The sequence below is a fragment of the Siniperca chuatsi genome, linkage group LG1, assembly GCF_020085105.1.
Source record: "Siniperca chuatsi isolate FFG_IHB_CAS linkage group LG1, ASM2008510v1, whole genome shotgun sequence".
Classification (NCBI taxonomy): Eukaryota; Metazoa; Chordata; class Actinopteri; order Centrarchiformes; family Sinipercidae; genus Siniperca; species Siniperca chuatsi.
In genome coordinates this window covers 35,132,214-35,149,359 of record NC_058042.1, presented here as the reverse complement: position 1 = coordinate 35,149,359, position 17,146 = coordinate 35,132,214, and the positions used below count along the sequence as shown (strand labels likewise).

General features: G+C 39.3%; 1 protein-coding gene across 3 annotated transcripts in view; it reads right to left on the bottom strand.

Annotated features, from left to right (window-relative positions):
* The window catches only part of arnt2 (aryl-hydrocarbon receptor nuclear translocator 2), a 104,598-nt gene that overhangs the window by 65,493 nt on the left and 21,959 nt on the right, over nt 1-17,146 (bottom strand). For 2 of the 3 annotated variants that reach the window (XM_044191581.1, XM_044191590.1), the window contains 3 exons: nt 11,792-11,839; nt 5,133-5,346; nt 4,600-4,813 (listed from right to left, as the gene is read on the bottom strand). In XM_044191581.1, coding sequence (XP_044047516.1) covers nt 4,600-4,813; nt 5,133-5,346; nt 11,792-11,839 — 476 coding nt within the window. Of the gene's footprint in view, nt 1-4,599; nt 4,814-5,132; nt 5,347-8,157; nt 8,206-11,791; nt 11,840-17,146 lie in introns of all 3 variants that reach the window. The other variant, XM_044191573.1, reaches the window with a different exon arrangement.

Here is a 17,146-nt window from a genome sequence, read left to right as displayed (position 1 = left end):
TTGCTAGCACTGACCTTAACTAACTTATGCATTGGGTCTACATTTTTTTGTAGCAATTGTAAACTACATGGATCAGATTTGTCACTGCTGTCAACATAGCCTATGTTCAATTTTGGTTATGCACGATTTACTTGCATTAAGGGCATTGTAGAGGTGGCTGTTCCTCACCTATTTTTTCTCCAACACATCTTCTTCTTGATGATGTGGTTGGTGGTCACTGTAGAGCACGGCCAAATATAAATTGTCACACATCCCCATCATAATGAACCGAAAATATTTTTACACTTCTCATACACTTCAGGAAAACATCTCTTACTCCCAGTCAGTTAGACTACTCTCCACCTGTTGAATTCATACTCCAAAATAATAGGTTGGCAGCAAATCAGGTCATAACTGCTGCTAACTGCCATTAGCTAGTTAGCTCTGTTAGCTGTGCAACTAACTTAGCGATTCTATTAGTTGAGTCCGGAACAGGCAGCAGAACCGGAGCTGGGTGAGCAGTTAACGGAACCACGATCAGCAGCTTTGACATTTTGTCAGTTTATTTTATTTATTTATTTATTCAGTAGACTAAAAAAAGCTAAGAGACCTTGTATAATGTAGCAAACTTGCCGCTGGCCCACACCTCTCAGCTGGAACTATCTAAGCTATACTATCGCCTCTCGAGGAACAAGTGGTATTACAACACAGGACAGACTGGAATGAGCCTGGGGCTAGCGGTTTAGCATGCTAATTTCAGTAGATATCTGTGCAACACAATACACTGATGTCATTAACATGACGTTACTTCTTCACATTCTGTTGATAAGGTTAGTTCATTGTTTGAATGTTTGAAAAATAATATTCTGGCCTAATTACATATTGCCCCTTTAAAGATGAACTCAACCAGGTGAACCAATATTACATACTTCAGCACTGGTTTACTAGTCATGGTTTGTACTATTCAGTCTGTAAAAACAGTGCTCAGCAACTGTATCTGGCAACCAACACTATTTACAGAGAAATAGTTCCAGCATGTAAGGCATTCAAGTCACTGTAAAGCCACACATTTAATTTTAATAATTTTTTTTTTCTGTCTGTGTACAGCTTAAACAAACGAGATCCAATATGTTAATTAGTGAGATTCATTTTTTTTTTTACTTTGGACAGAGCCAGGCTAACTGTTTCCACATGCTTCCAGTCTTTTTGCTAAGCTAGGCTAACCACGTCCTTAAGATTGACAGTGAGGAACCTGCTTTAAACTGTCTACCTTGCTGAAGGAGGTGCTAATCCACCAAAATGATGTCATCAAAATTGAATGTGTCATAACAGGCAAAACTGTACATAGACTTTTTCCTCAGAGAGCAGAACAGAGCCTATTTTGAGTCATAAAAAATATGAGAGGCAAATATCAAGTACTAGCTAAGAGAATGCATTGATCACCACTCTATTAATGCTACCCAAAAAGATTCCAAAACAGTAAATGGATCACTTATTATTCCAACAATGAACTATAGACAGCAACAACTGGTTCGCAGTTCACTTGTTTCATTTCTGGCTGATTAATGTTGTTCTGTTCTTCCATGTCAGTGAGCTGGAAAAACATGCAGTCCTGCAACTGGCACACAACAAAATTCAAACAGTGAACAGCAGAGGAAGGAGAAAGAGTCTCCAAAACATACTGCTTTAGTTCCACTGAATGAAACTTAACTCTGAGAAATGCTGGGACTTCAAAGACTGTGTATGTGCTTGTGTATGTGTGCATGCTCGTATGCATATTTTCATCTGTCACAGCTCTACATGGAGATTACTGTATTATGTGGATTTCATGGCACTGCTGTGTATTCAGTCTGGTTCAGAGGGCCTCTGGAGTCAGATGGAAAGACTGACAGATACAAATACAAACTCAGAGGCTCCATGAAGAGGAAGGGATTTAACAAGACAATGTTGCCCTCTAGTGAGCACTATGAGCATGCATTTATACATTTTAAATGTCACTTTCAACCTCAGTGCCTTATAATACAATACTTAGAATTATCATGTAACGTGAAATTTACAAGATATGGAGGAGTAGATTAAACACAGAGGCGAAATCCCTTGATAAGAGTTTATAATCGCTGTTTAACCTGATGTGACCTTAGTCTGAGTTTATATAAGTTACATGAGCCTTATTTCATCAAAGGGACACTCCAGTGATTTAATATTGCACTTCCATAAAGTTGGGGAGAAACAGAATAACAATCAATGGTCAAAATTGAAGCAGAGGCCGAGATATCCAGACTTTTAGCCCCTCCAAAATAACTGGATCCTCCATTTCCCACAATGCAGCTTAATAACATCTTTTCTTAGACCAGGGGTCTTAAACTACCAGCCCAAGGGCCAGATTTGGACCCCTAACATGTTTAGAATTTATTGTAACATGAGGCCAGATATTTAATTTCTTATTTTTTCCCATTTTGATTCTCCCCCAGTGCAGAGCTTGAAAAAACATAAAAAGAAGACTGGCGGGGACTTTTTTGTGGATCGCCCCAAGAGAGTTCAACAGGGCCAGTGGGGCCCGGGTAATTTGAGACACCTGCACTAGACCCTGGTCAACATCTCATCTTTCATGGTCACGTCTTTCAAACCCCACACCTCCAGTATGTAACTCTTTTCTACAGCATATAGAAAATAACCCTGATGACATCATCAGGGTTATTTGCAAACTTGACTAAGCTCATCCACGGCCACAGAAGACATTATACAACTGGTTTCACATGCGGGACCTCTCATGACTACTGATGTTGATGTGTAAAATCGGTGTAGGTTAGGCTCCAAATGTGAGGCCCTTACCATATATTTTTCAATTACATTTGATTACAGAATAAGCCTTTTGACATACACTATTCTGAAGTTCAGCTCAGTTAAGCTTGAAAGAATCTGAGTCATGTAGGACAATCAGGCTTGGTTTGGACTGGACCGGTGTCTGTTTAGCCAGGTGAGATTAGCTGTATCCAGGTACCAGCCGATTCCGCTCAACGGCACAACATTGCACAGCAGTTGACAACGTTCAGGGCTGACTACAGAATGTGACATCTAATGCATTTCTAATAAATCCTTTGGGCTACCATTTTGATAGATGATTTACTGTAAATCCTGTTTTGTCTTTTCAAAACAGTCAGGAGCAAGAGATTCTGATGGCCATGTTGATTTTATCGTTTTTTCCCAATAAATTTAACAGCCACCAAGAGAGGTACCAATCTGTTTTCACATTGTGATATATAATTTGGTCTAATTACTTTTTTTAATTTTTGAAACCTCAAGACCACAATATAATTCAACAGCACCACAAACTACAGCCTCCAATATGACCATAAAGTTTAATCAACACCTCTCAACAAAAACAGAATATTATAACCTTCATAAAGGTGGGATTTATTGCATGACTGCTGTATTAGACTACATTAGTTTTAGCTAGGTGTACCTAATAAACTGAGTGCATATTGTTAACAAGTTCATAACATATAGACAAACGGAGATTTGTGCAATTTTACCAGCTGCCTGTCGAAATTATGCTTCACTAAGTGCGCCAGAAGGGAAAAAACGTAGACCCAGGGTGTAAAAAAAGTGCGGAGGGTTGCATCACCAGCACATCTCTCAGAGTCTATGTGAATTGTTACATTTGTTAAAATGGACGCATACACCAAAGACTCTGACAAAAGTAAAACTCCCTCAAAACGCTGCCAGTAACCCTTAACAGTGCATCATGTGAAAACTACTCTCTGTCAACAACTGTCGCACAACAAAAGAGCTGAGCTTCCACTAGGAAAGGAATGAAAAAATACTATGTAGCTGCAACTGGATCACAGAATATGATTATTGTTTGATATGAGAAGATTAACACATTTCACTTACACACATGGTCTCCATTAACTTAGAATTAGCTGTCTGAATAATAATAGATCTTTCTCACAGCAAACAGTTGTCAGTTGGTATGTCATAGCAGAAAAAGCATAGGTGTAATTGATAACATTAAAAACAACTGCATTCCATTTAGGTGAGCTAGTTCCAAGGTCCTGGTATTGTGAATGGTGGCTCACTGGCATGGCTTACTGGGACACGTAATGGGACTGAGTTATCATTAACGTTAATATTTGTTTCACCTGTGCTTTTCCTGCTATTGCAAGTCAAAATGTCTGCTGTGAAAAAGGTCGATTCCAAATGCAGTCCATCATTCTGACAGATGAAAAAAACTGCACTGCAGCATGGTTAATATGGCTTCAAATAATTTGACAGTATGTTACAGAACTGCAGAATAGCTAAACAAAGGTTCCAGCAGCAAACTGATGAACAATCAACAGCGGAACAGGTAGAGAATTAAGCTAGGCATAGGCATACTATAGGCAACTGACTGTATGACAAAGGATAGAGTTTGGCATTATTTGTTTAAAAAAGTGAGCGCAGTTGCAGTCTAAGTGGTTGTACTTGTGTCTGTCTCTGTGTTGTGTATGACAGGTGGTTATAAGGACTCTCGGCTGCTCCTGTGAGACCTTTTGCAAGACAATAATTTACAAAAACAGAAAAAATGTTGAGCAAAATGTTCAGCTGAAGGAGCATTCTTAGTGACAGTACTTCTTCTACCTGTCATGGAGTTTTCTGAAGTGCTGAGCTGTTCCCTTAGCTTGTCCACGTCGTCAGGGTGGACCTGTTCATACAGAGTGCTGCCAAACCACTCTGACTGGGGATGGTTCAGCACCGGTGTCACCGAGTCCGACACGTAGATCACCCGACCCGTCTCTGCAGCAACCACAAACAGGAAGCCGTCCGCCGCCTCCAGGATCAGATGCTTTAGTTCCTACAGGGAGCAGAAAGGTACATGAGCACACAGACAAACACACACACACACACACACACACACACACACACACACACACACACAGTAAGATCAAAGACATGTAAATTGATTAAACACTGGAACTGTCTTAAGGATGTGTAGGGATAGGAAGGAGTTAAAATGTAGGATTTCTATTTATAATCGGCTGTATGCTGCATTACAGTGCAAAAATCACTATGAATCAAAGTGGTAAATAAAAATATAACAAGAAAAAGTGCAAGGACAGTGAATATGTTATAGTCCTCTGTGATAGAGCTCTGGGTCTCTGACAGTACAGTACCTGTTCAGTGAGAAAGGAGGGCTTATAGGCCCCATCAGTGGACGTGTTGCCAGTGCCCCTCATGGATTTCATATGGGAGACAGCCATACGCAGGATGGTCAGCTTATCAGGTTTTCGGGCCAGGGCGCTGCAGGTAGGGACCATGTCTGACAGCTCAGTGATGTACTGGGTCATTTTGTTGCGCCGGCGTCGCTCAATCTCACTGTGGTTCTCTCTAAAACAGAGAAAAGAACAGTTAGATGCTTGAAGAAGTTACAGACTGGGAACCACTTGCCAGCCTTGCTTGAACAAATAATCAACAACTATGATACATCATGATTTCTCTCCAATACCTCTCCAGTCTTCTGACTGTGCTTTAACACAGGTTTTGTCAGTATCCCTAAACCACAACCTATGATCTGTTTGTCTAAATTTAAATGCTAGAGGAGGATTTTACCATTACATCTCACTCTTTACAATTGACAGTATATTGTCTGGAATCTGTAATAAATTGTCAGGATCAACATTTTACAACTGAAGCTGTATCGTTGAATAAAATTGCTTGTCAACTTGAGGTCAACTGCTCATTTATTTTGAGTTGCATTTCTGGGTTTGAGTTTTCACTTACAGAAAGTTAAGTGCTTACAACAATGTAGGTCAGCCAGCAAGGGCTTTCATATGAAATTTGACTTTGATTGAGGAGAATTTCCTTCAGATGGTAGGAGGAACAGACAAGGTAATGCCAAAAAAGGCTTTTAGAAGCTTCCACTCTGTATTTCTGAAAAGATTGCACCTATTTGTTTTAGTCTGAGAGAAAAATCCCCTATATAATATACAAATTGACACTTTTCACTGAGGTCTGAAGCTGCCAATACATTTTTGTCTAATGTCTAATATTTTGGGGAATTTTAATGTCAAAAATAAAATCTAGCAGCAAGCAGCAATTCCGGGGTTCAGGTCAACACAGACCGTTAGAAGTTTAAAGCTTTTGATCTGGACCTGGTCAAATGTGGCCTAGACAAAAGCAGTGAAATCTCCCTTTTTTGCATTTTCACAAATAGAATGGAGAAAACAAACAATTTCTGATTCATAGTCTGATTCGTGTTATGCCATGCACATTTTTTGCCCTTGTAGCACCACCTAGTGGTTGATTTGAAGGAAATAGAATATCAACAAGCTTTATACAACTTTTGATAAGCTTCGTCCAGTGATGATCCACCAATTTGGTAGCAATCAGACCTACGGTTTAGGTGTAGATGTCAAAAATGTGTTTTTCAAAAAATTAAAAATGGCAGAAAATCTAGTCAAGCAGACTTTAGTGGTCCAAGAGGCTTTCTTGTGGAGCACATTGAGCTGGACGTGAGAGAAATTTCAAGACATTCAGATTTATGGTGTGAGGGGCTTGGCCTCTTCAAAATTGCATTTTTGGGCTTTAATTACAGCGCCACAATGTAGCCGATTGGGCTCATATTTCTGTGGAAGCAGTTATTGGGCCAAGTTTCGTGTTTCTACCTCATTCAAGCTCAGGGGAATATGAGCCAAGCCGAATTTGGCAGACAACAAATGATAATAATAATAATAATAATAATAATAATAATAAACCGACACAAACATAAAAGGGTTTCTAATTAATTAAAAGCCCACAAATTGTTGTTTCTCCTCAAATGTTATTCTTATCAGGGAGAAAAATCCAAATGAAACTCTAGTTGTGTTAGCAGCTCAATCAGGCATTATGTTTCGCTGCAGGTTTCACAGACTGACACATATGGCTGGACAATATGGCAAAAAAATTATACCACAATATTTTTTCCCCCATATCAGTCAGTATCAATATATATCATGATAGAAATCAAGTCAATATTTCTGTTGAACTTTAAGATTCCCTTAAGCGTATAATTTGCTGGTAGTAGACTCAGTACCTGAAAATGACCAAGAATTGCAAACAGAAATTCTGTTTACAAAAATAAATTATACAAAAAATTTAAAAAAAATCTCCCCAATGTGAAATGTTTGCACCCAGGGAGCTTATATATTGGGTCAATTATGTTCATTAGTTTGAATCCCTAATTTGTGAATATACATTTCTGCACAATGTGTTTGTACCATTTGAAAAGAAAAATAGCATGTCTAATGTGTTTTTTTTATTTATTCATTTATTGCCCATAGGGTACAATGCCAAAAAAGCAGATGGTAATGTTGCAGTTTGTTGCTGGCGTGTTTCTCAGAGTGCCTCGCTGTTTGTTCAAGGGGATGTGTCTAATTGCTGGTGTTTGACACTGAGTGTTTTTACTCTGGATGGTGATGCTTCAGGTGATGAACTGAGTCTGTGGTATTTCCCATCTTTATTTACACAAATTTCTGGCAGAATAAACAATATACATCATCATTCTTTCTTTTGGGACTGTCTCAACCACTTTGTGTCCAAAAGGGGCTCTAAGTAGCCAAAGTATCACCACACCACTGACATCTTTGTTTCCTCATTTATCCAATACAGCTCTTTACGTTTAAGGTAGATGGGACTGTTGAGCTGTTGTTTTCTGTAACAACACAGAATTTCCTGATACCAAAACATCATCTAGTCAGTTTTGCTAACTCAAAGAACCCTGCTGTGCCTATTTTGGAAAGTGGGCTGTTCCTGAAAAACTGCGATATGATTGGTTAGAAAGAGCTTAATTTCTGTAATATAATTTGTTGTTAGTACATTGTCACGCAATTTACCGATCAGCGTTAATATCGCCCAGCCCTCCTGACAGCTGTACACCTGTTGTGTAAACTACTCCCTCACCACAGAGGAATGGTTTCTGTGGCCAGACATCTGCTATAAAACATACTGACAAACTAATTGTAGTCTCATAAGAACTTTTATATTGATGGTCAATACCTAATATATGGGTATACAAACCCTATTCTGATATTTTTGGCACCAGTTGTTAGTATCTCAATTTGGTCGAATCAGAACAGGTGTAAAGTGTGGAGGTTGTAGTCTGCTGATCCCTGAGCCTGAGTCAATGGAAAATCCTCTGTGGCCCCAGCTGGCTAGGCCTACCTGGCGTATCTCTCCTTATCCCCACCAGGAATCTGATCATCATCATACCTACAGAGAAGAGAGGACACAGCATGTAACAGTGCACATATACAGATGAAAAGCTTTATGTAGCAGCGTCACTATCCATACTCCTTACATGCAATGGTTGTGACATATTAATGCATGAGAGTAGATGGTTCAAAGTTTGATGGTAACAACATGGGCAAAAGTGGACAAAACAGGCTGCCAATGGCTGGTGTAACTGGTGCAGTGATAAAATGATTCTGTTCTACTTTGAGTAAGGACAAGTTACAAAGAAATTATTTTCTTACATTCTGGGTTATTTTCAGAGTTGTGGCCTTCATTCATATTGATTATTAACTCCTAAACTTAACTGCTGACACCTCAGGACGAGGTGACATCACTGGATTTAGCTTTACAACAGAAACGTGAGTAAGGCAGCCACACAGGGGTGTCAGACAATCATTCAGGTTTTCGACAAACACTCAGATTTACTCCTTTTTTAACATTGAAATGGATGATAACAGCATAATGGACATTTGGGGGAAATAAGTGGTTTAAACACCTGGGTTAAACTGCATTAAATAAACTAGATTTGTTCATTGCCTGTCTGATGGTCTGACCATGCATGTTGCTGCCCTACTACACTATGGAAGCAAATAACAGCAGTTGAGTCTCATAAGCAATTGAAAACCTAATTGTAAAACTTAACCACTACTGAATAGTTAATGTTGAAATCTACATACCACACTGAATTTACATTATTAATATTTAGGTCCCGAGCACCGAGAGGACCTATTGTAGTTCAAAGTTCTATTAATAACAATTTGCCGTCTTTCATCATAAAAATTAGGTGCTAGGGCTACTCAGTTCTTTAACAATCTCCTCCTACAGAATTAATCGGATCGACTTCAAATTTGGGCAGTCCAATCTAAAGACCTTCGGGATAAAAAGTTCTTCAAAGTTTGTTCATAAGTTGAGCGCCGTGTCCGCGCCATGTTTGCCATGAAACAGGAAGTACTTTGTAACTGGACTGTACATGATCAAATCTGTCCCAAACTTCACATGTTTGATAGGAGTCCCTATCCCTACCCGCCCTGAAGATATCTACATGCCAATATTCAGTCATAGTCATAGGGACATTATATGTTTTATACTTTGATGTACTCCTTCTAGCAGGTTAAGCATATCCACCTCAAATCTTGGCAGAAAAGACTTGAGACGTGGGTGATGCTATACAGTAAAGCTTGTAAGTTTTCGTTTCCATGGTAACATATTATTCACCATGAAAAACTAAGCTGTTATTGAGGCGCTAAGGATGCTTGAACTCTCACGAAACTTGGCACATGTGTCAGAAACAGTGTATTTTGTTGTCTGATATGGCAAAATGGCTCAATAGCGCCCCCTACAAAATTTCAACAAAGTAGCCCTCACTCTATGTTTCACCCAGATGTACGAAATTTGGGAGGCAGATGTATCATCTTTTTAACTTAAAAAAAGAAGCCTCTTGGAGCCATCCTCTAAACCCAACAGGAAGTCAGCCATTTTGAATTTACTGTGCAATTTTAGGGTATTTTTCACTAGTTAAAGGCTCCGTACTTTAACAAACTCCTAGAGAATTAATCCGAGCGACAAATTTGGGTAGTAGTAGTGCAATCTAAAGGCCTTTGTAATGAAAAGTTGTTCAAAGATACGTGTCCGTGGCATCGAATTTCCATGTTTTACAATTTGCAACAGTGCTACCTCGACTCCACATCATCAGATCTGCCCCAAATTTCACGTTGAGTCCCGGCCTGAGGACACATGCCACTTAGAAGTCACAGTCATTGCGCCACCTACTGGCAACAGGAAGTAAGCCTTGTGTGACAATCAAAAACCATCTTTCTGAATTTATGAATAGTAATTTATTTTCATTTATTTTAAATTTCAACTAGGTCACTGCACACAATGCATAAATTCAGATACATGGTTATCAAAGTCAAATATTTCAATGCATTCAAATGCAATTTCAACATTTAACCACTAGAAGTATTCAGCAGTCGTTAAATTTCACAATTATTTTTTTTGAAAGATTAAAATTATTATAGCTATTATTTGCTTCCATACTAGAGCCAGTTCTAGCAGAATCACAGCATCTGCAGACTTCGGTAACCATAAGTAAAGTATAAAAATAAGACGAGGCTGTGAGGACGGAAGAGTACCGTTGTGTGTCTGAACGTCCCCCTCCCACCTGTCTTCATACTTTGCTGATGTTACAGCCTAAAAAGTGCACCACAACCCCTTCCCCCAAAAACACTGGAGTGGGTCAACTCTACCTTCTTTTCCAATTTAGTCTCTGTGCAGCTGTGCATCACTGTAAGTCACATACTGAGAAGCAGTGTAAACTAAAGCTCCTGGCTATGGGAGACAGAAGTGAATTATCTATGTACACAGGGTATGTACAGTGGCAAACCCTTTCACAGTATGAATATGAAGCTATCAGCAGAGAGCAGCTCCTCCTCCCCATTGTCACGACTCAACTTAGCAGAAACAAATCCACTGCCGTGTTGTCAGCGCAGAAATAAAGCACTTACTTTACATCCTACAGACTTACACACTACACAATATGAGAAGGAAGAAAACAAGTTGAGATAAATTAAATGTGAGGACGGTTGAGATGCAGTGACAGAGAAAGACCCTCTTTAAAAAAAGGAATACATAACAGAACACTGTATATTTGATGGAGGGAAATAAAGTCATGAGGTGTCCACACAGCAATCAATGTTACAAACATAGGGTATCTCAGAGTTGTCAAAGACAAATTTGGACTTTTTTTCCTGGTGAGCCATTTTCTAAGTCTGTCTAAGAACAGGTGAAAAAAAGGTTTTGCCAGGATAATTAGATAAAGTGTTTGTGTTTCATTTCGGCCACAATAGGCTGAAGTGCACCACTACCCCATGTTCTAATTAGGACTAAAAGCATTCGTGTTTTCTTCCAGGTGAGCTTTAATTTCTCCATGCACTCTAAACACAAGGTACATACAGTATATGTACATGGGGTACTGGTACACTTCACCCTCTTGTGGCCGTAATGAGTATTACAACAACAAACACTTTCACCTGTTTTCACAGACGAAACAACAACTAACTTAGAAAAATTATCCTGGCAAAACTTTTTTTTTCACCTAGCAAAACGTTTTTTTCCCCCCACCTGTTTCACAGATCAAAACAAAGTTAAGGAACTTAAAAATTATCCTGAAAAAAACTTTTTTTCACCTGTTGGTAAGTCATAAACACAGAAGAGAAAACAATTTAGATCAGATTTAGAAAATGGATCACCAGAATTGTTGGGGGTTTTTCACGTGCCTCTCAGGGATTCCGTACATTTTTAATGCTATCTGAAATTAATCTAAGACCAATTTAAAACCAAGGAAAAATAATGTTCCAGTTTGGTAAAGTGCATGCATACTGTAGTACTAACCCATGTTTGAAATCAAAGAGTGCAGTGAATAATTTTATCCAACAATTTTAATATGTTAATTTCAAAAATTTTGATTTATCATACTAGTGGATACCCTGAAACAGAAACTGAATTATCTTTGTCAAATAGTTCTTAAACATTTCAGACAGGACTGGAATGCTTTCGATGGTCTCACCTTGAAAATTTGCTAGGTCCCTCTCCGTCTTCATCATCAAAGTCCATTCTGAGAAACAACCACAGGAAGCACAGTTACTACCAGAGAGCTGACAGCGCTCTCTCATGACTAAATTCCCTGTGTTTTCTGGTAAAAAACAAACAAACATGTGTAATATGTAAATCCACGGTGAAAACACAGCGGTAGACAGCAGAAATCAGTTTGGAGCAACAGAGTTCTTTCTACCTCATTCGTTTCTGCTGCTGCAAAGTGACAAATTTGCTGCTGACAAATAAACCAATAGGTCAATGTGTTTATCTGGCCAGCAGTGGATGGCTCTTCTTTACAGAGCTGATGCTTTCATCTCAACATGTCACCACAGGCACAAGTGATGAGCCATTTCGTTGCCCTTCCACTGGGATCAAATCACTGTGACAGAGTTTGAAATCAACCATCTGTGACAAGAGTTAGCCATGGTGTTGATGATTGGTTAAAACCCAACATCAATGCATCTGAGAAAAAGAATTCAGGAGCAGGCATGCAATAGTATACAAAAAATCTGATAAGGAAGGAAGTGCAGCATTGTTTTGTTTAGCAGTATTTTGAGATAATCAAAATTTGCCTAGAAGAACATTTTTAACAGATATGTCGACAATGTATAAAGAGCATTGCAGCATAACAGCATGGTAAGCTGCAAAATTTTACAAGCGCAGTCCTGTACAATAACCTAACTGCATACCTGACTGTAATGGAAACAGAAAAGGGTGATGGAAATGGAAGGCAGAGCAGCGTGACATGGAGCGGCGCAATACACGATCTATTTGTGCCTCTGCATACATTGTCCTCATGTAGACAAAGCACTATTAACAGAGAAACAGAGTCGTTCAGAGAAACCATCAGGCTAAATTACTATTATTGAGCCACTTGTTGTTGAGAGGTAGAGAGGTTTATGAGGAAATTCACTGACGGGCTACCATGACTCATCCTCATTTTGTTTAGCTTTATAAAAATGTTCTCGACAGGTCTGCCACATTTTACAGCCGTAATATCCCCACTGTTGCTAAAACAACTGAACCACAATGACTGCATCAACTGCATGGACACTGTCAGGACAAACAAGTGTGCCATCACTTCCAAACATGAAAAATCCTTGTGTGGTTATCTCAACTATTGAAATGGCTGACTCTGGGGCTTGGTAAACTCTTTCAGTCTCCATATCACCCCATCTACCAATATTGATATTAATTGATATTCATAATATAATAGGGCTGGGTTTAAAAAAAAACAAAACGATTTTCCGATTCAAATCGATCTTCATTTGAATTATCCAATATCGATTCATAAAATCAGAGATCGAGCTTTGTGTCCATAGGCTATACTTTTTTTCTGGCAGAGAAGCGCTGGCAAGGCGCAGGAGTGAAGCTCTTGTGCGGTGAGAGAGAAAAACGCTGTACATGGGTTTTGTTTCTATGATAAGCAGATTGAATTTAGCTAGGTAGCTAAAAATCCGCTGCAGCGGGACCCCAGCCACCAGTGTTAGTTGCTCATCTCCAGGAGAAGCTTTCTCCAGCCGCAAAGTGCAGCGAGTTGGGCTCTGCAGATCGGTAGTGCTGTTAGCTTGATGAACTCTTTCTCTAAAACTAAAAACAGCACAGTGCCGAATGTAAGACAATGGAATTTCCCAAACGGTGCGTATAAATGTTGATACATAACATGCGTGGGAACAATAAAGTTTATCTTAGTTATTTTTTGAGAACAGAATTTTATTTATTGTAACAACCATTTAAAGAGTAATTAAACCTCAAAGTTTTGGCTGATATGCCTCTAAACTGGAAATTCAAAAAATGCCTCCAGAACATGAAAAAAGTATAAACATGTGAAGTGCTGGGAGGGGGCGCAATTGGATAGACCTACAACTAATCAGAGCAATGAAATGTGCTTGGTCCAAGCAGGAAAAAAATGGCAGTCTGGTCACAAACATTCTCAAATTACAGCTAAACAGTACACTAAAATGTGTTTCTGAAAACATTTGAGGTGGAAATTAGGCAATGCAGTAACAGAATCTTGATTCATATTTGATCAGCACTGCCTAGTTTGACAGTTCGATCAGATTTTCCAGTGAGCCTGGTGGATGGACCTGTAGACTGGATGCAGGCCCAGACCTACAACCAATCAGAGCAGCGAAATGTGTGACATGTGACTTTTCAAATAGGATGGGGCGGGGGGCAAAATTCAATTGCAATAGCCTGGTTTCAACCAGTAGAGGGCAATCGCTATTCATACTTATAACATAATATGTAGATTTCAAATACTTTGCATTAAAATGTCAAGATTTGGACCTGAATCCATCAACAAAACTACTAAATACCCATAGACATTGGTTTTCAGCTGAAAAAAGTGGTTTGGGGGTTTAGTTACTCTTTAAGGTACAATATATGTGTCAACTGTGAAAAAATGTGTTTTTAATCACATTATGTTGACTTCCTAGACATCTACTACAGTAACCACGTGTTATGGCATTTTTCTCTATAGTATAGTATAGCCTGTCTTAGTTGTTCCATGCTACATAAAGCTGTAAACAGATGGATTTGTATTGCATCCTCTAAGCAGGAGTCAACTGCACTGACCAGCGTTGTTGTGGTCCAGCTTGGTAGAATTACTGTTGTAACTTGTTACTGAATCTCTGTGGCTTGGAGTTTAGTTTCACATGACGCTGATTGCTGTTTGTCAGAATCAGCTCACCTCCAGCACTTTATCAAGATAAATTGTATCTTGTAATTTGCCATGTTGTTCTGTGGAAAACCTTTTTCGTTGAGCTAGCAAGGCTTGAATGGTCACAATTGCTCATAGCTTGGCTCAACACTAGGGGTGGGTAAAATGGATTAAAATATCTATCCCGGTATGTATAATTCTTTATAACGATGTCAATATAGTGTAAATCAGGACATAATACATTTTATGGAAAACGAGTTGAAAAATTTTTAGTGGTCAAAATAACAAGCATGCACATACAAGCAGTGTTTTAAAGCTAATAGGACCGCTAGCTGCACGGCTAACTGAGCTAACTAGCTAATGGCAGCTACAATTAGTTATTTTAATAATAATAATAAAACTTTTTTTATAGAGCACTTATCACAACAAAGTACAAAGTGCTTCACAACAAGAGAAATAAAAAACCACAGTGAATGATGAAATATAAAGAAATAAAATACACGAAAGCAATAAAACTGCTAGTTCAGGTAAATTCAGGATATGCTTTCAGATAAAAATGTGTTTTGAGAAGAGACTTAAACGAAGACACTGACTCAGACAACCTAATTTCTTCGGGCAAGTTGTTCCAGAGCCTTGGGGCCCTGATAGCAAAAGCTCTGTCCCCCTTAGTTTTCATCCTGTAACAGACAGAAGACCCTTGCCCGAAGATCTCAAACTACGTGAAAGTTTATAAGGGATTACAAGGTCTAAAATATAGTCTGGAGACAGGCCTTAAAAGTAATCAACAAGATCTTAAAATCAATCCTAAAACAAACAGGGAGCCAATGTAAAGAGGCTAAAACAGGTGTGATGTGGTCGTACCTCTTGGTCCTGGTTAATAGCCTAGCAGCTGAGTTTTGTACAGTCTGCAGTGGTGTCAAAGCTCTGCAGTGAATACGCGGCAGCTCTATTTTTGACAGAAGCTGCATCAAGGTGCAAAGAGCAGATGAACCGGGCAGGAAGTCAGACACAGAAACGGCATAGAGAATCCGGTCAATTTTCAAAATAAAACACATAAACAACTAATACAGACAACCATAGAAACCGGGTTGAACCATGCCAGTACCATATCTAAGAGGTCCATACAATGTTCCTCTGCTTGAGCAGCTTCAGATAGAACTGGCTAACTATATGCAGCACTTACTGTTACATAGAGCCATGGTCGAACAGGTAAAAGGAGCCACAGAAAGGAGGTTAAGCAAGATCCCTGAGGACCTCCAGAAAGTCCAGCCCAGAGACTAGGTGTACGTCAAGGTATTCAAGAGAAGGTGGGGTGAGCCTAGAAAGGCGGGACGATGCAAGGTGGTCCTAGCAACACCAACTCTCACAGCTCTCAAGGTCGAAGGTAAAAATGTTTGGTTTCATTTGAATCACTGCTGCAGAGCTGAGGAGTCAGGACGAACCCTAGACAAAATCAGAGACAGTCTACAGGCAGACCTAGGCGAAGGGCCTAGCTGAGTCATAATCATGGGATTGCAGAAGGCACCAAGTATGATTGGCATATGGCCAGTAGGGACAAAAGACAGAACAAGAGCTCAGTCCCAAAGACAACAGGTAGACCAATCCCAGGACAAGAACCATATGAAGTTTGTTTCATGTGGGAGTTAAAGGATAACGCCTGATCAAAGATAACTCCGAGGTTCCTCACGGTGCTTCTGGAGGCCAGGGCAATGCCATCTAGAGTAACTATATCTTTAGATAATGTGTCTAGGGGGTGTTTGGGGCCAAGTACAATAACTTCAGTTTTGTCTGAGTTTAACATTAGAAAATTGCAGGTCATCCAGGTCTTTATGTCCTCAAGGCATGCTTGAAGTTTAGCTAACTGGTTAGTTTCATCTGGCTTGATCGATAGATATAATTGGGTGTCATCTCATGGAACTCCGTGACTAACTTGGGCGTGAACGGAGGAATCACCGTTAACATGTACAAACTGAGATCAATCTGATAGATAGTATTCAAACCAGCTTAATGCGGCTCCTTTAATGCCAATTATATGTTCCAGTCTCTGTAATAGGATGTGATGATCACTGGTGTCGAACGCAGCACTAAGATCTAACAAGACAAGTACAGAGACGAGTCCATTGTCTGATGCAATTAAAAGGTAATTTGTAATTTTCACCAGTGCTGTCTCTGTGCTATGATGCACTCTAAATCCTGACTGAAAAGCTTAAAAAAAACTATTGTTTTTGTTCGATTTTTTTCTCTAATAGTTAAAATGTTATTATTGAAGAAACTAATGAAGTCGTTACTAATGAGGGCTATAGGAATACATGGTTCAATTGAGCTATGACTCTCTGTCAGCCTGGCTACAGTGCTAAAAAGAAACCTGGGGTTGTTTTTATTTTCCTCTATTAATGATAAGTAGTAAGCTGCTCTGGCATTACCGAGGGCCTTTCTGTATGTTTTAAGACTATCTTGCCAGACTAAACAAGATTCTTCCAGGTTGTTGGAATGCCATTTCCTTTCAAGTTTTTATGATGTTTGCTTTCATTTGCGGGTTTGGGCGTTATACCATGGAGCTAACCTTCTTTGTTTTATTATCTTCTTTTTTAGAGGAGCAATAGAATCAAGTGTCATTCGAAGTGAGCCTGCAGCACTATCAACAAGATGATCAATTTGCGAGGG